At 47.0% G+C, this 17,961-nt stretch overlaps 2 protein-coding genes across 11 annotated transcripts in view; one reads left to right on the forward strand and one right to left on the reverse strand.

Moving 5' to 3' along the window:
* Positions 1-7,030, forward strand: part of fancl (FA complementation group L) — a 30,446-nt gene extending 23,416 nt beyond the window's left edge. For 3 of the 7 annotated variants that reach the window (XM_054750650.2, XM_054750647.2, XM_054750649.2), the window contains 4 exons: positions 3,885-3,966; positions 5,698-5,814; positions 6,461-6,532; positions 6,601-7,030. In XM_054750650.2, the coding sequence (XP_054606625.2) occupies positions 3,885-3,966; positions 5,698-5,814; positions 6,461-6,503 (242 nt within the window). In that variant the 3' untranslated portion in view covers positions 6,504-6,532; positions 6,601-7,030. Of the gene's footprint in view, positions 1-3,884; positions 3,967-5,697; positions 5,815-6,460 lie in introns of all 7 variants that reach the window. The other 4 variants (XM_054750646.2, XM_054750648.2, XR_008565831.2 and 1 more) reach the window with 3 other exon arrangements.
* On the reverse strand, positions 6,034-17,423 carry vrk2 (VRK serine/threonine kinase 2). Of its 4 annotated transcripts, none has more exons than XM_054750643.2 (14): positions 17,292-17,423; positions 16,462-16,596; positions 16,195-16,250; positions 15,850-15,919; positions 15,267-15,354; positions 15,060-15,168; positions 14,876-14,968; positions 13,493-13,625; positions 8,979-9,099; positions 8,733-8,791; positions 7,648-7,808; positions 7,434-7,565; positions 7,114-7,274; positions 6,034-6,959 (listed from the first exon to the last, which is right to left on the reverse strand). In XM_054750643.2, the coding sequence occupies exons 2-14, from the start codon at positions 16,589-16,591 to the stop codon at positions 6,683-6,685; spliced, it is 1,590 nt and encodes a 529-aa protein (XP_054606618.1). In that variant the 5' UTR covers positions 16,592-16,596; positions 17,292-17,423; the 3' UTR covers positions 6,034-6,682. The 4 variants fall into 4 exon arrangements, with proteins under 4 accessions (XP_054606618.1, XP_054606620.1, XP_070398896.1 ...); XM_054750645.2 differs by having other exon boundaries at positions 7,114-7,277; XM_070542795.1 differs by lacking the exon at positions 17,292-17,423 and adding an exon at positions 17,158-17,285 and having other exon boundaries at positions 7,114-7,277.
* Between the last annotated feature and the right edge of the window lie 538 nt (positions 17,424-17,961).

Below are 17,961 nucleotides of genomic sequence, written 5' to 3' on the forward strand. Positions count from 1 at the left end.
TTAGACTTGGCTTGTGTCATCACGTGACTGCACCAAAGACATTGATGTGGTTGTTTGTTCAAACCCCTTTAGCTCCACCCCCTTTCGGCTCTCTGGCTCTAGATAACACAAATGTCTGATTGATGCCAAAATAACAGAAAACCATCTTTGTCTACCAAAGCTGACCTCAATGGGATTTTTCTGTAGTTGGTCACAGCGCCCCCTAGATAACTTTAACGTTCAATAATTTCAATAAACGTGGTCAGAATAGCATTAAACTTGGTCTGTGTCATCACACATACAGTGTGGGAAAGATGGAGTATCCCCTAGTGGTGAGATGTGTAATTTAATGGTGGGCTCAGAGGAGATGCTGAGTCAGGGTGAGGTGCGTACGAGGTGTCTGGGGTCGCGGGGGTCGACGTTTCTGTTCCACGGACATGCCTGGGTGCCCCAGGCTGCCAGCCAGGCTGGAGCGGCACAGAGTTGCGAGGGCCGAACAACGCTGTTTGCAGCTTTAATTTGATTTGTTACAGTTTCATCTGGTCCAGCTTAGATCTGGTCGACCTTAGATCTGGTCCAGCTTAGATCTGGTGTGTGTGTGTGTGTGTGTGTGTGTGTGTGTGTGTGTGTGCGTGTGCGTGTGCGTGTGCGCGTGCGTGTGTGTGCGCGCGTGCGTGCGTGCGCGCCTGTCTTCTCGATCCCCAGTGAGTTGTGGAGGATGGCTGCTTATACTGAGCCAGGATTCTCTGGAGGTTTCTTCATGTTAAAAGGGAGTTTTCCTCTCCATTGTCGCTATATGCTTGCTTAGTATGAGGATTGCTGTAAAGTCACTGACACTAGTCAGTGACTTGATGCAACCTGCTGGGTTCCTTATATAGGAAACATTATTTCTGATTGGCTTAATGCACTGACCTGTATTGGAATGTTTATTATGTGAAATGCCTTGAGACGACTCTTGTCGTGATTTGGCGCTATATAACTAAACTTGAATTGAATTGAATTTAATCTGGTACACCGTAGAGCTGGTCCAGCTCTAAACTACAACACTTCTTCAAATCTGGACTAGATTATTCTACATTAACAGCAAAACCCATAACAGACAGCTGGTAAAATGTGAAACCTTTAGTAAATCAGTGAAACTCCAAAGAAGGCAACTTTCTCCAGTGATGTATTGTGAGTTTGGATTATCATGTCTGCAACATGTGTTTTCAGTGCTACATGTTTATAAATAGTAGCTAGTTTATATCGGTCACCCATGGAATAAAATATTTTATAATTAGAGCAGATTAAAGATTCAGGAAGTGGAAAAATTAGCTGGATTTAGAAACTAGAAAGGGGACCAATTTGGGTTTGTACAAAACAAACAATAAATTAATAAATAAATAAATAAAATGAAACAAGCAGAATGAATAAATATAACTATTTGCCAAATTCATGAGAAAAAAACTCTAATTTAAAAATTGTGGCCATGCTTGCGACCCTCTAAACGACCTCACCATGCATTTTGCACAACATGCCATTATGACGTAAACATGAGTCACCAGGGAGCTGCAGGTAATCTATAAATTAGACCCAGTGGTGTGTGCACATGTGCTTTAAGCCAGTTTAATATTACATTCTTGAAAACAGAGCCACCTGTTGCAATACACAAAACAAATCATTATCAATTAATACAGATTGAAATATTTTTAAATTATTTTTGATTAATTAGGTGTTTAAATAATTCTACGCAAGTAGCTTGTTGCTATCAGTTTGTATAGGCACACATATTCTATGAGGTAAGCAAATGCAACTATTGACTTTTACTGTTTAATATTAAAATACACGAAACTTTGGACTCTTCAAAAAGTTGTTTCCAGCCAGTGAATGGGGACGTTATAGCGTGGAATGCAACGGAGTAGCAAAAGTCTGCGAAAAAACGCCGCGAATGTGTTACTCAAAAAGTTTTGACAAGGTTGGCCGGTCTGTATGCACATGTTTAGTGTTACGACCAGGTGTTGGTGCTAAAATGAAGAACAAGGGCGTAACAGAAACAGGCGTGGGCAGGATGGTCAAATTAAAACACAGTTTTATTATAAATGAGGATTTTAAACACAAAGCTCCATTTCTAAAAGGTTAAAATAGTGTTAAAAAGGCTAGTGGTGAGATGTTTAAAATGGGGATTTCCAATTAAAACACACATCTAAAATGCTCCCACACATAACCAGCACTCTGGTTTCTCGCCTGTTTTCAAATGTAAAGCACTCTGGCTTTTACCCCTCCTTTCCACTGCGCATCAGAATGTCGCCAAACGTAAACGCGGTGATTAGCTGCCATTATAGTGGATGAGTTCATTTCCACCGGCAGTTAAGAGTGAAGTTTTGGATGCACCCCAGAAGCGAGGGCAAGCTTTCATTACGTTTCGAGTCTATTTTTGACGCGCTACGCTTCTAAAACACGTCAATCTCTGCAGTTTAGATCGAGCCAGACAGAGTTGAACACTAAAGCAATGTAGAACATCCTGAAACTTTCAAAATAAAGGTCACGTTCCCTGTGAACTTCTGTGACCGATGTAAACAGAACAGAAAATACCCCACGGGCATTTTTTCATGCATGCAGCTGTCTTTCTCCATGCTTATTATTGTGTGTGAACGTCTGAAATCACGTGTGGTGTTGTAATTCTCCCGTGATTTTGTAACGTTATGGAATCAGCTGTGTGGAACGCTTTCACTCCCATTTCGTGTAAGAATTGTCCCTATAGGGAATGAGCTCGCGGGTAGAACTCCGTTATGATGTTATGCGACTGCTTTCGCAGGCGGTGGAAAGCCGGGGTTACCCATTAAAAACAGCCTGACTAAAAACCTTTAAAACAACAATGGAGCAAACACAAAGCCATGGCATGGATTCCGTCTCTTTCACCATCTGAGCCTGGCAGCTCGTCATTTCTGCTGCTGATGAGCTGATTGGGCCCAGGTGTGCAAACACGAGGAGGAGGAGGGGCAGTCTCCTGCAGGTAGAGCCTTGAGGAAGGGAGATGACAGCTTTATATCCCATCCCCAGACCGTAAAAGTCGTAACATGTAGAATGGCTTGCCATGCTATATTTGGTATCTCTCCTCTGATTGGCTAAAAGCTACACAACTCTACCACTGACTCTGTTTACTCTGCAACGTGGATGTTTTACCTCCACAAATAAGAGAAGTCTGGAGAAGTGCTGCTGTGTGATGGAGTTGCTAATGCTATTAGTTAGCTTCTACTAGCCGAGACGTTCTCTGCTGTTTCCTGGCTGCTAAGCCAACAACAGCCTTCCTTGTGTGTCAAAATGGGTGGGTCCATGAATGTAAGTGACAGTGTGACGGAGATCTGTCAGGCTTTTCTATTCCTAGAGTTTCACCATCTGTTTTCTATAAGAAGCTAAAGCAGGAGATAGGTGTAGGAGACTATTTTCATGTTCAGCCTGCATGTGAAACTCAGAGTGACCCTTTATAACCAGAGACAATTATTATAGTGAACCACACCTTTAAAGCAGCTGATGAGTTTCTCTTCCTGGTCCTAAAATCCTCCATTTTCCCCTTAGGGTTAGGGTTATGTCTCAGTGGTTCTCCACAGAGAGACGATACAGGGAGAGGTTTAACTAGACATCATGATGGGACACTCTGTGGAAACCCTGATGCTTCTGAGTTTGTTTTTACAGAAGTAGTCCTAAACCCTCCTGTTGGAACTACATCCATCAGAACCATCCGGTGCTACAGGATTTTAACAGCAGAACATTCCTCCTGCCTCGTTCAGCAGAAACACAAGTTCTGTTTCTAAATGAGTTCAAAGTGTCAGCTAGTATGTCTGCAGGCATTTATGTGTGTGTGTGTGTGTGTGTGTGTGTGTGTGTGTGTGTGTGTGTGTGTGTGTGTGTGTGTGGTCTGCTGGCAGGAACCCTGACTCCAGTGTCTTCACCAACCTTCAGGATGTTCTGGAAATTGAATTCCCGTCACCAACCTCCCACGAAAAATCTGTAGGTGGCAGTTTCACTCTCGGTCTGACCAACGTACGCTCCTATCAGGAGAGTGTGTGTGTGTGTGTGCGCGCGAGAGCGTGTGTGTGCGCGAGTGACGGTGTGTGTGACTGTGTGTGTGTGTGTGTGTGTGCGAGTGACTGAGTGTGTGTGTGTGTGTGACGGTGTGTGTGTGTGTGTGCGCGCGAGAGCGTGTGTGTGCGCGAGTGACGGTGTGTGTGACTGTGTGTGTGTGTGTGTGTGTGCGAGTGACTGAGTGTGTGTGTGTGTGTGACGGTGTGTGTGTGTGTGCGTGTGTGCGTGTGACTGTGTGTGTGCGAGTGACTCGTGTGTGTGTGTGTGTGTGTGTGAGTGAGTGCGTGTGACTGTGTGTGTGCGAGTGACTGTATGTGTGTGTGTGTGTGAGTGTGTGTGTGTGAGTGACTGTATGTGTGTGTGTGTGAGTGTGTGTGTGTGTGTGTGTGCGTGTGCGAGTGACTGTGTGTGTGCGTGTGCGAGTGACTGTGTGTGTGTGAGTGTGTGTGTGTGCGTGTGCGAGTGACTGTGTGTGTGTGTGTGCGAGTGACTGTGTGTGTGTGTGTGCGAGTGACTGTGTGTGTGTGTGAGTGACTGTATGTGTGTGTGTGTGTGTGTGAGTGTGTGTGTGCGAGTGACTGTGTGTGTGTGTGAGTGAATGTGTGTGTGTGCGTGTGACTGTGTGTGTTCGAGTGACTGTATGTATGTGTGTGTGTGTGTGTGTGTGTGCGAGTGACTGTGTGTGTGTGTGTGTGCGAGTGAATGTGTGTGTGCGAGTGTGTGTGTGTGTGTGTGTGTGTGTGCGAGTGACTGTGTGTGTGTGTGTGCGAGTGAATGTGTGTGTGTGCGAGTGACTGTATGTGTGCGTGTGCGCGTGCATTAGAATAATAACTGTCTGAGTCCCGTCTCCTCATCCTGCTTTAATCACATGAAACCATTTATGTGTTTTTAACTCGAACGTTTCTCCCTCACTGCAGATGGGTTAAGAGGGCGTTATGTTTATCTGCTGTTGCCATGGTGATTAATGCTTTAGCATCATCAACATTCAGAGCAGAACTAAAAACTTGTTCAGACCAGATGTTGTTTTTACCGTGTCTGGATGCTGCAGGCAAAACAACCCTTTCAGATGGACCCAGAGGCCGGTCACCGGCGCTAGGGCTGGACGATACCTCCAGATTTGTACCAAATGTTCTCCAACAAGACAAAATGACCCAGTAATGTTTCTGTTGATATAAATACATAACCAGTGGATCTCGGGAGGGTCCTCGGATCCAAGCTTCTCATTTTCCCGGGTTGAAGGAACGACTCATAAAAATAAATTGTGTTTAATGAAAAATGGCACCTCAAATGTGCCAAACATAGTCCCCAGCTTTACCGTTCGTGGCTTCGCCGTTTCTAGTATTTTTTTTCTGTTACTAAATAAAAGGCGACAAAGATAATTGACATTAATGAAAATCCAAACAGAAGTTGGAAAAGATAGGCTAATGGAAAAAAACTCAGCAATTGTGAGAGGCGGCACTAGACAAGACAATAACCAATCAGAGTCACTATGCGGCCGCTGTTTGAACAGGCTAGCGGTAACCGTATGTGCCGGTGACAGCGGAACAACTTACGTCTAAAACAGGAAATGTCTGTGGCTGGGAGGAATCACATTAAATGTGACCATGTGAAAAGACTTCGGTAGTACTCATCCAGGGTCAATGTGTGTGTGTGTAGAGTTTCAGCATTGAGTGTGGCATCTGTTACTCATATCGGCTTGGGACCGCCATCCCAGATCAAGTGTGCAATGACCCCCGCTGTGGCCAGCCCTTCCACCAGGCCTGCCTCTATGAGGTACACACACACACACACACACACACACACACACACACACACACACACCCTGTCGGGCCCTCCAGGCTCTTCTCTGCTTTTATAGCAGCATCCTTCTTTCGGGTAACAGATGTGTTTAGTGTCTGATTCTGATCCTAAACAGCTCTGATGTCACACTCTCCGTGGTGATGAATCAGGGATGTCCAAACTTTTCATGAAAAGGGTCTAAATGTCCTCATGGATTTTTACATTTCAAAATTTATTTTAATTTGTACTAAATTCTGCTTCACATTGGTAAAATGAGCTGCATAGAAATGTCTCAACATCAAAGGTCAAAACTCTCCAAAGGCAAATGATGATGTGGTTAGAGGTCAGCAGCACAAGCAATCAGGAGAGCACAGATGCTAGTACTATAGTATATCTGTACTATAGTACTAGTATTATTGTGGTCACTCATCACAGCGGGTCTGAGCTCCTCTCAGCTGGACCTCACCAGCTGATGGGATTTCATGGTCCAGCTGTTTGTGTGTAAATGTGCTGAGAAGCTGAGGTTGTGATGGACCAAGTTCTGGGTCTGGGTGGTTTCTGCTCTGCACACACGGTCCACCCTCAGAACATGCTGTAGAAACATCTGGGCTCACCAGAACCCTAATCTTCTCTTCTTCAGTGGCTCCGAGTGCTACCCTCCAGCAGGAAGAGCTTCAGCCTGATGTTTGGAGAGTGTCCCTACTGCAGCAAGGTGTGTGTTCACACACACACATGCACTCACACACACACACACAGCTGAACCCGGTCCTTCTGTTTCAGCCCATCACAGTGAAGATGGTGACCCAGGCAGTGTGAGAGGAGGCCCGTGTTCCCAGAACCCACAGAACCTCTAACATGCCGATCAGCTGCTGAAGTCGTCAAACCGGTCCAGAAGCACTTTGGCACATTCTAAAACCACACCCAGAAGAAGGCCGACCCAAACGTAGAAGAACCAGGACCTCTGTGAGTGTGTCAGATCAGGAACGGAACCATCTCCGTCTTCCCTAAAGATCTGACCGTGGCCTACTCCAACAGGGACTGGTCCTCCGTCCCCGAGCTCTGGCTGCTCCGTGTGAGAGAAGCAAGTTCTGTGTCTCTGGTTCCATGTGGGTGGCTTCTCTGGTCTCCCTGCAGTCGGCCTGTCGGGTTTGGGTTTAGTTCTCTGTTAAAATTCAAGTGTGCATTCTAATAAAACTCAGAGAAAGCTTTAGTGTGTGTGTGTGTGAGAGAGGTGGTCCATAAACATGGTTCTTGTTCATCCCAAAGGAACCGCCAAGACCCGTTTGGACTTACACCTGTTTGGGTCGAGCGCCCCGGCTGACTGGGGGACCTCTCAGGTAACAAGCAGGGATAGCTTTAGGCCTGGCCTCCGCCTCCTCCTCACTGCCCTCGTCCTCATGGGCCCCTCTGGACCTCTGCTTCAGGGTCCGTCTGACAGCAGGTGGAACCGGGTCCTGCTGACACAGAACAGAACTCCGCTTAGTTGCTCCTCCTCAGCATGAACACGACATGGTTCAGGACCCAGATGAGCCCATTTAGAGACCAGAACCAGATAGTTTGGACCTCACACCAGCAAACAGGTTTTTAAGGGGGCGGGGCACGCTGGACCTTACCTGCTGTGGGTGGTCGTTCCTGAGGGGGGGGCCTCTGATATAGCGAGCTGGCACTGCTTTGGTCTTCCTCCTATCGGGGTCTTCGTAGTCCACCTCAACAGGCTCTGGTCTGGTTCTGGCTGGTTCTGCCTTCTGTGGACAGGATGCAACCACTCTGTGAGCAGATCTGGAGGTGGTCTGACCTTCAGCCAATCATCTCTCGTCATGTGCTCACCTTGTCCCTGCTGCGAGGGTTCCTGCCGGCCGACCCTGCTGGGACAGAGAAGTCCAGCCTTCCTGTGACCCCTTTGGTCAGCAGGGCTTTCAGAAGCTGGTAGTCTGGTTTATCTTGGTAGTCCAGAGTTTTCACATGAAGCAGGAACAAGGCCACCTCGTCTGGAAACAGCCAAAAAGGCCGGATCCACTCAGAAGTCGTTTATAATACAATAACGTGTCATGTGCTATCAAACGTTCTGATGGTGATGGTGTTTGAGTCGGGCTGGAGCTCAGAGGCCTGAAGGTCTCATGGTGCTGATAAGACCCTCTGTGTGTGATCTGCTGTTACAGCTCTGTGTTGGTGTCACACACACACACACACATCCTGCAGCTCTTATCTAAGGTGAGCAGCTGGGTTTTTTGGGAGCTCTGGTACAACACACAGGTGAGACCTCTCCTTATGAAGAGAACAACAGAAGCCTGCCAGTGGGACAAGCTGGTCCAGAACCCGAGGTACCTGAAAAGGTTCTGGACAATCCTGCAGATCTGGTCTTCAGACTCCTTCAGAGCTGTTTAGTCCTCAAGAATACCCAAATGAGAACTGACTGGATACCTGTGTGAGTGGGAGGAGGGTGGGCCGGGTTCTGGATCTGTTGTTGTGGGCTTTCTCCAGACTGAGCTGCTGTGATTGTAAAGTTAAGGACCAACCTAGTTTTTCACCACTCTTAGCTAGCGCACCATGTGGTTATATGGTTACGTAGGTGAGTTGGGTTAGCAACCAACTACAGGGACCTTTGAATTGTGTGTTTTCATAAAATTGCTTGTTTGAAGCACAAGAAAACATCTATTCCACCTTTACCTTTATCAAACTGTTGCTAGGTGACAACAACCTGCAGCTGAGTCAAACAGCACCTTGGTCTTCTGGGTCTGTCCAGCCGAGTCTACGGTACCTCAACTGTGCAGTGTCCCAGGAGCTACACGCTACAGCTAATTGGACACTTTTGTACTCTTCGTCTCTACAAACATCCTGCCCTGCATCCAAAGTCTCCATTAAACTAAAAATTATGTTTAGAAACCCAGAGAAGGCCAGCAGCCTCAACTTACCTGTGACAGCACCGTCCACAGACAGCTCCAGAACCGAGTCTGGCAGATTATCCATCAGTCTGAGAACAGGAAGGGTGAGTACACTGAGACGGGCTTAGAAGCAATAGGAGAAAGGACCAGAGGTCTACCACTTAACTACAGAAGGGTAGTAATGGAGCTGAGTCTGAAACCATCTAGTTACTGATGTAGGCTTAAGGAACCTATGACTATAGCTCTACAGAAGCATTTCACATGTCCACCTCCTACCGAGCTTTAGCCTCCTGGACCTGAGCGGGATGCTTCAGGACTCCATCCCACGGTAGAGAACCACATAACCAGTGAAGAAGGCAGAAGCCCAGAATCTGGAGGTCACTGCGTCTTGATGGACCTGTAACAGGTGGACAAGTGCCGTAGGGTTGGATATTTTACGGTCTCAACACTGATGTTCACCACTGGTGGGAAAGTTTGTTTTATAAATGAACTATTTCAAAGTTCAGTTTATACTAGTTCCTTTTTTAGTTCATAATTCATAAAGTTTTGTTCACTGTTCCAAAAACGAACCAGTTCATAGTTCTTCATTTCCAGTAAACAGGCACTGCCCATAAAATAAAAATATCAGGACAAAGTTGATTTATTTTAGTAATTCCATTCAAAAAGTGAAGCTTGTATATTAGATTCATTCATTACACACAGACTGATATGTTTATTTTATGTTGATGATTATAGTTGACAACTAATGAAAGTCCTGAATTCTGTATCTCTGGATATTAGAATATCAATTAAGACCAATGCAACAAAAAGGGCAAAACACAAAAGGTCATTGCTAAAGATGCTGGCTGTTCACAGAGCTCAGTGTCCAAGCACATTAATAGAGAGGTGAAGGGAAGGTCAAGATGTGGTAGAAAAAAAGTGTAGAAGCGATAGGCATAACCGTACCCTGGAGAGGACCGTGAAGCAAATCCCATTCAAAGATGGGGAGATTCACAAAGAGCGGACTGCAGCTAGAGTCATTGCTTCAAGAACCACCACACACAGACGTGTGCAAGGCATGGGGTTCACCTGTCGCATTCCTTGTGTCACTCTTAAAAAAAGAGACGGGGTCAGAAGTGTCTCACCTGGGCTAAAGGCTGGACTGCCGCTATGTGGTCAAAAGTTATATGTTCACTGATGAAAGTAAAGTTTGGATTTCCTTAGCAGATCAAGGTCCCAGAGTCTGGAGAAAGAGAGGAGAGGCACAGAATCCACGTTGCTTGAGGTCCAGTGTAAAGTTTCCACAGTCAGTGATGGTTTGGGGTGCCATGTCATCTTCTGGCGATGGTCCGTTGTGTTTTCTGAGGTCCAAGGTCAACGCAGCTGTCTACCAGAAAGTTTTAGCGCACTTCATGCTTCCTGCTACTCAAATTTTGTGAATACATGTTCTAGCATTTTTGCTCAAAGAAAAGGAAAACGTTCTAGAATGTGGGTCATAAAGTAAAACAGTCAGCTCCAAATGAATTAGTAAAATACAAAGCAAATAAATGACACTCTTCATGCACTCGCCACCTCTAAACCAATGTTTCCCGTCGTTTTCCTCCACAAATAAAATGCTTGCTGCGCATCTTTTCACTCCTCCAGTCACGGATGAATAAAACGAGGTATTCTTCAAGCTGCTCCGTGTCTGCCGCTAGATATCCTCGGCTCTCTTTATGTTTTTGAGGGCACAATGGTGGCAGTGTAGACGACAGCGGTGCCTTGACCAATCAAAAGCGTGTGTTCTCCGTTTCGACGGACGGATGTTTAGAAAAGAGAGCTCGAATCTGCGCTCGAAAGGAAGGATAATGGTGTTGCGTGTCTCCGCCCCGACGCAGACGTAGACATAGACATTAGGCTTTAGCTCCATCGAACTATGAAAACCGCTCCTGCTGTAGCCGAGATGAGCATCAACATCTCCAAGTCCAAGGGCTGTTTCTCCACCCAAAAAGGGTGGACTTCAAACCCTGGGTCTGGGAGGTCCCACCTTATGTAGAGGAGAACTGGTCTTTTGAGTTGAGGGAGCCAAGCCAAAAGGCAGCGCTCTTATTGTTACTGTCATTCTTCTTCCCAATCCTCACCTCCGATCATGAGATTTGGTTAATGTGATGGGGGAGGAGCTCAGAGTAGAGCCACTGCTCTTCCATGTTCGCTTCCACGCTAGGACTGATGACCCATATAGGTGTTTGCTGATGAGGGTTAGGGTTAGGATGTGGTTTGTAAGTGTTTTCAGACCTGCAGAGCTAAAGAGTGGAGCTCATTGTCTCTAGTTTGGTTCTCATATAAATGCTCCACCGATGGCTCAGCTGATCCCAGACTTTAAACCAAACAGCTCAGAAAAATAAGGAACTGACTGACTGATTAGAACAGAAAGTCCAAATGAGCTCTGAATAACCCAGAGGGTTTACATCTACATCACGTGTGGTCTGTCGATACCCAAGTCCACCGGTGAGCTCCGGCCTGGGGAGTCTGCCATACATCTCAGGAGAGATGAGCTATCGACTGCCTCCACCAGAAGGGACAAATCTCTGTCAGCCGCATTCTCATTGATCCTGTCAGCCAGGAACCAAAGGCAGAGCGTGATGCTGAGCACACTGGGCTAGATTACCAAGGCCATAATCTGATTACATCCTGACCGTCTCAGGAAAGTAGGTTTAGACACAGTAAGTTGCAAAGTTCAACACGGAGGAAATAGTGCAGAGGAACAGCTGGTCATTCCAAACTCACATTTTCATTTTAGTATCAGTTTGGATTCAAGTTTAGGACACCCAGTCTCCTCTGCTGAGAGGACGGGACATGTCTCTGACCAGGTCTGGTCCAAACTCACCTGTAAGAACGTGTTCATGCTAGTCTGCTACTTACGCCCATCTCTGGCCTCACAGTGAGATGTGGTTATGTGGAACACTACAGGAAGTGATCCTGTAGTTCCTGATTCACTAAACAGAAACAGAAACATGGTCCAAATCCCAGTGTGTGTGTGTGTGTGTGTGTGTGTGTGTGTGTGTGTGTGTGTGTGTGTGTGTGTGTGTGTGCTTGCCTTTTTATACTTAAGTGGACACATTTTGACTTTAACCTGTAGTGTGTGGACATGTCCACATTGTGGGGACATCTGGCTGGTCCACACAATGACAAAATACCCTTAAACGTTTGTATGATCATGCGTGTGTCTGATCAAGTGTGTGTGTGTGTGTGTGTGTGTGCAGGAACTGGATGAACGGGTTCAGACTGGGAGGTGACAGCAGCTGCTGATTAGGCTCTATTGTTATTGGCGCGGCGCGGTGGCGCCCTCCTAACCCCTCTGCCTCACAGATCTGTTGTTTAAAGACGGTCATCAGTCTGCTGTCCGCCCACCAAATGCTGGTAATTACACCGTTTAGCTCCGCGTACACAGAACTGCTGCGCTCACCAACCCTCACCATGGCAACCTGGCAGCATCCCGGTGGAGAAGGATGCCACGGGGGTTTGGTCCTTGGACAAGAACGTGTGACGTGCTCTAGCCTGCAGGAAGTAACGACGACTATGTTAGGAAGGGAAGTTGGTGGTTTTTGAAGGCTAAGTGTTGATAAACGGTGTGTTTTAGCACTGATCACCATTGCTGCTGCTGTTCAGCACTGTTGTGGCTCCAGTCAGATTTAGAGATGCACCCCTACCGGTACCGGTGCATCTCTAAGTCAGAGCATTCTGCTGGAGAATAGAGGCTTTTCATTTTTGGTCGTGATGAGTCTGAGATGAGGTTTTTCTCTGCTGCTCCTGTTTAAAACCGAGGAGCTTTCTGTTTGGCTGCTGCGACCACCAGGTCGTCTTTTTCTACCTTTTTCTGATTGATCACATTGATGGAACCTCTGGCGTGGCCGTTGGGTAGTTTTGAGTTGTACCGACTGTCAGTATCGAACCACCGGCTTTGTAAACGCATGGAGGTTATCTGAGGCTCAGCCCCCACTCTACCCATACATCAAAGCCCTTAATTAATGGGGGATGAATACAAGATGCAGGTTATGACTTCAGCTAATTAGAGGATTGTTAAACAGAGACGGTGCCGGGATTTCAGCGGGGGGGCGTGGACAGGGAAATCAATGGTCAATGAAGAAAGCGAGCGTGTAGGCAATTTGCCAGGTAATGTGTTCCAATATCAGCTGATGGAGGGTGAAGTGGAAGCGAGACCGTTTCACACACACACACACAAACACACACACACACACACAACAATCATCGCAGCAGGTGTAGGATAACTGGCTGTGGGAGACGAAGGAGGATGGCCCACCAAAAAGACAGAGACTGATGACTTGTCCCACTGAACACATCTAGTCTGGAAGACTAGGAACTGCTACAGCTTTGTCCTGACCAGCTGCTGCTGTGCACTCGCCGTATAAGTCACGGGCTGGGCGGGACAGACATGCTCTGTCACGCTTTTTAAATCTCGTTTATTTAAATATCTTTTATGACTTGGCTGTCGCCTAGTGACTCTTTTATTTCTGGATTTGTTTTGTATTGGTGGATTGTATTTGGATTGTATTCTCTTATTTGATTATATATATATATATATATATATATATATATATATATATATATATAAAGAGCTAGACTTTGGCTCCGTTACAGCAAAGATGGAACTATGGGTGACCCAGGCAGGTTTCATGATGGGGTGTCATCAGCGTGCACCAACGACTCCTGCACGGAGGGCTGAAGGCAAATTCTGCTGATCACCTGGACAGCTGCGGGCCGTGGTTCCTGCAGCTGTTTGGGGTCATTAGGTGAAGACATGGAGGACCTACCAAGTCCTTTGTGGGCATCCAGGCTGGTGTACTCCATGGTTCCATTGTGGCCCTTCTTAGGGTTTTCCTTGTATTCTTTGTGGACCCCATCAGGGCAGTACCTGTAGGACAGCCCGTAGTCTGCCAGGTACACCTGAAAACACAGTTTACTTCCTGTTAGTTTACTTTTACAGCTCCAATACTTGGGTACAGGGGGGGTCAGACACACTTATCAGAAGTCTTATTTCCTGATACGTGGACATCTCTCCTCTGATTGGCTATCAGCAACACAACTCTACCACTGACTGTTTGATCTGCAATGTTGATGTTTTACCTCCACAAATAACACAAGCCTCGAGGAGTTCTGCAGTGTGGTGGAGATGCCAATGCTAATGGTTAGCTTCTACTAGCCGAGACGTTCTTTGCTGTTTCCTGGACGTGAAACCAACAACAGCCTTCCCCATCGTGAGTCCAGATGGGTGGGTCCATGAATGTTAGTGACAGTGTGACATAGATCTGTCAGGATTTTCTAATCCTAGAGTTTCACCGTCTGTTTTCTATCAGAAACTATTGCAGGAGATAGGTGTAGGAGACTATTTTCATGTTCAGCCTGCATGAAACACTCAGAGTGACCCGTTAGAATCAGAGATAATCAAAAATGGTTCATCAGAGAACCACATCTTTAACACCTCACAACCAGCTTCTGTCGCACGAATATCAAACATGTTTGATATTTTGCTCGACTCTCATGAGGGTATCAGTGTTGTGACTCAAAAGTACCAGAACCACTCACACACGACACCTGCCAACCTGGCTCTATGGGTATTTGTGTCAACACACGTTGCTTCCCTCCCTTTTTTTTTTTTTTTTACACACACACACACGTATCTGTAAAAAACTCTAACTACAACTTACATCTCATCGTACCAACTGGTTTTAAAGAGTGAGGAAACAAAAATGTCCTCACTCTGTTGGTTAAGAACTCACAATGTTTCTCAGTAGGTAGGAAGTACAAGAACACACAAACACACACACACACACACACACACGTTTATTTAAAAAAACTGATGCCAAAACATTGTTTACTTGTTTTGTTTGTCTTCCCCCAGTCACAATAAAGCCCTGCATTTCCTCCTGCAGTCTGAAGGGCAACAGACAGTCTCCGGGTCTTCTGGGTTTTGGGAGGCCGACGTGCTGCTACTACACGTACGGCGTGGGGACGTGACTCGAGGACGGCGTACCGTTTGAGAGGGAGCTGAATGCTACGAGTGAGAAAGTCACGCGGTGTACGCCTGGCTTCATTCTCATTGGAGTTATGGAGAACAGAAAGACAGGCCCCACCTGTCCTGTGTGACATGAATGAGATGTGTGGATGGGAGTGGTGGTAATCAGAGCAGAACTGACCTGGTCAGGGTCTCTGTAACCCAGCATGACATTGGCTGCCTTAATGTCTGCGTGAACATACTCGTTATCATGAATATACTCCAGAACATCCACCTGGAACAGAAACACCCAGAGACAGGACACCAGCCCTGTTAGCTCCAACACACACACACACACACACACATTCAGTAGAGGACCTTCTCACCAGTCTCTGACCAAGCTGGAGCACCGTGGCTTTCTTCAGTCGGCCTCCGCCGCTCTCACAGATCTTCTGCAGGTCGCTGCCCAGACGGTCCATGGCCATGAAGCGGTACCTTGGTAAGTACAGGAGGATTTAGATTTGATTGTTCTTTCTACCCTGGGAACATAGTTGAAACTATACGTGTCTTATTAACGTGACGGGACTCGATACCTGAGGTTCTGGTGCTCAGCAAGTCCGGACCCCCAGTATGTCGGGATGCCCAGGAAGTCCAGTCCCCTGTCTCTCTTCCATTTCTGGACTGATAAAAACACAGAGGAAAAATGAAAAGATCATCCTGGAACCTGGACCACACAGGTCCACCAACACCTAGTCCTGCTGCTGGTTATGTTGTTATGTGAATCCGTCCAACACACACACATAAGTATAGACAGCAAACCCAATAAAGTGTGAACGTTTCTTTCCACTGGCTCCCCAACAGGCTGGCAGGTGGTCAGGGGCCCAGAGGTGGCCCAGGCATCATTACAGGTGAGTGCTCTCCCCCATCCTCACCCCTTTCCAAACTGAGATGTTGGAGAGCTCAGACAGGCAAGGAGAGGAGCTGCGACCACCTCAGAGGTGTGTGTTTGCCTTAATATATTATTAATTACTGTGTAGCCAAACCTTTGTGTGTGTGTGTGCGTGCGTGCGTGCGTGTGTGTGTGTGTGTGTGTGTGTGCGTGCGTGCGTGCGTGCGTCTTCATCAGTAAAAGTACTCCAGTGAGCTGCTGGGACCAGGACAGGTTGTTCTACTCACTGCTGCCTGCTTTGGCTGCTCGCTGGTAGAACTTCAGCTCTGAGAACAAGGGTCCGTTCTCCTGGTACTCCTGAACACAGAGTCAGTCAGTTCAAATGTTCTACCAGCCCACCCTGAGAGATTCAGCTCCCAAACCTCCCCTTCCCCTCCAGGGGACATTCTCATCATAGGCCCGACCACCTCAGCCGGCTCCTCTCTACGGTGGTGAGGGCTGGGAGGTATACAGCTCAGTAAAGGCGTTTTGACTTCTGGCTTAGCAACAGCTTCACAGCAGACTAGTTCAGGGCCAACCTGGCTGCCCCCCCCCCCCCCTCCCCCCACTCATCAACATTGATAGATACGCACCACCTTTATGACATAGTCTGAGTCCTCTGCAACGGCTCTGTCTACTTCCTGGGAGGCTTCACAAACAACATAAAGCAACAAGATAAAAATGCAGAAAACAATGTTTAGATGTGTCACCATTAAAGTACAAAACACTTAAAGGCTGCAAAGCAAAAGTCTGACAAAAATAAGTACATAAATCTGACTGTTTCCCTGTGTGTGTGTGTGTGTGTGTGTGTGTGTGTGTGTGTGTGTATGAGTGAGTGAGTGCATGTGTGTGCTCTCTACCTAGATAGATGAGTCCAAAGCCACCCTGACCAATGACCTTTCCCAGTCTCCATCTCTTCCTCTCAGTGTCCATCAGGATGAAACCCTCAGGAAGAGGTTTAGGTAGCCGACTCTTTCTGGGTGGAGCCATCCAACCTGTGGAGAATGAAAATACATCAGACCCAGTTCATTCATCCTGTCATCACAAACACAAGCACATCCTGTTCCATCTCTAACGCCGTTTCCCTCATAACCAGCCCAACAACACGTCCTCTGGCCCTCACGGGCTCAGACATCATCAAGGGTCCAGATGGAGTACATGTCCACCAGAGTAATCATCCCTCATAAACCCAGGTGCTCTGTCAGGCTGCTGCTCCGGAGCATACACAGCAGTCAGTCAGTGTGTGAATGTGTGTGTGAATGGATGAATGATACACTGTAGTGTAAAGCGCTTTGGAGTCCTTACTGTGAGAGGCGCTATACAAGTGCGGGTCATTTATCATTTACACGTGTTAGCAGGGGGGTCAAAGGTCAGAACAATCACAACTAGACAAACAGGTGATGATCTACACACCCCGGCAGGTTCACCTGACGTAAAATGTCAACGAACAGAGAAATTACAGATCCTACAGGTTAAAGGTCAGGAGCTGCTACAGCTAACGATCTCAGAGTCAAACACCAAAAACAAACTGAAAAAAAGGCATGGAGCTCGGGCACCCCTCAGACTCAGCCGAACTTCTGGGTGTTTTCAGGTCCAGTCAGCTGACTGGAGGCCGGCAGGTAACAGCTCCGTTACCGGCTAGGTTATCGGCTGCCGGGTCAGAATGGCTCACACTACCGCCGGTACCAACCTCGTCTAGGACAACAACCCGCCGAACAGTTAGCCGTTGCTGCTTCTGCTGCCGGCGCGTGAGGAAAACAACAATCTCTTTCGCTTCCTGAAAGAAGCCCCGCCCACGGACCACAACAACCAATCACATGCAAGTGTACTAACAGCCAATGAGCTGTACCAATGAGCAAAGAGGCGTTGCTCAGAAAATAACGGAGCTTGATGATGAAAAATTATCATCGTGTGTGTGTGTGTGTGTGTGTGTGTGTGTGTGTGTGTGTGTGTGTGTGTGTGTGTGTGTGTGTGAGTGCGTGTGTGCGTGCGTGTGAGAGAGAGAGAGAGAGTGAGTGTGTGCGCGTGTGTGAGTGAGTGTGTGTGTGAGAGAGTGTGCGTGTGTGTGAGAGAGTGTGCGTGCGTGTGTGTGAGAGTGAGTGAGTGAGTGTGTGTGAGAGTCTGCGTGCGTGTGTGTGAGAGTGTGTGTGCGTGTGTGTGAGAGTGTGTGTGAGAGAGAGTGTGTGTGAGTGTGTTTGCCCTGGATTTAATCATTTTATTCGGATTTCACCCAGATGCTTTAGTCACTCATTCATCTGTGTCCATGTTAATTGTTCATTACCAAAACCTCTACAGCTAATAATCCCAGAATCAAAGGTTGTTGTTGTTGACATGCAAAGTTGGCAAGTGTAATCAAAGCT

The sequence above is a fragment of the Nothobranchius furzeri genome, chromosome 12, assembly GCF_043380555.1.
Source record: "Nothobranchius furzeri strain GRZ-AD chromosome 12, NfurGRZ-RIMD1, whole genome shotgun sequence".
NCBI lineage: Eukaryota > Metazoa > Chordata > Actinopteri > Cyprinodontiformes > Nothobranchiidae > Nothobranchius > Nothobranchius furzeri.

Bases quoted from the DNA above. Each gene is read 5' to 3' on its own strand.
- vrk2 (XM_054750645.2), bottom strand. From the start codon at position 16,591: ATGGCTCCACCCAGAAAGAGTCGGCTACCTAAACCTCTTCCTGAGGGT. The intron at 16,251-16,461 runs GTAGAGAGCACA...TTGTTTGTGAAG, and splicing joins CTTTGGACTCATCTATCTAG to CCTCCCAGGAAGTAGACAGA. The intron at 15,920-16,194 runs GTGCGTATCTAT...CTCTGTGTTCAG, and splicing joins CAGACTATGTCATAAAGGTG to GAGTACCAGGAGAACGGACC.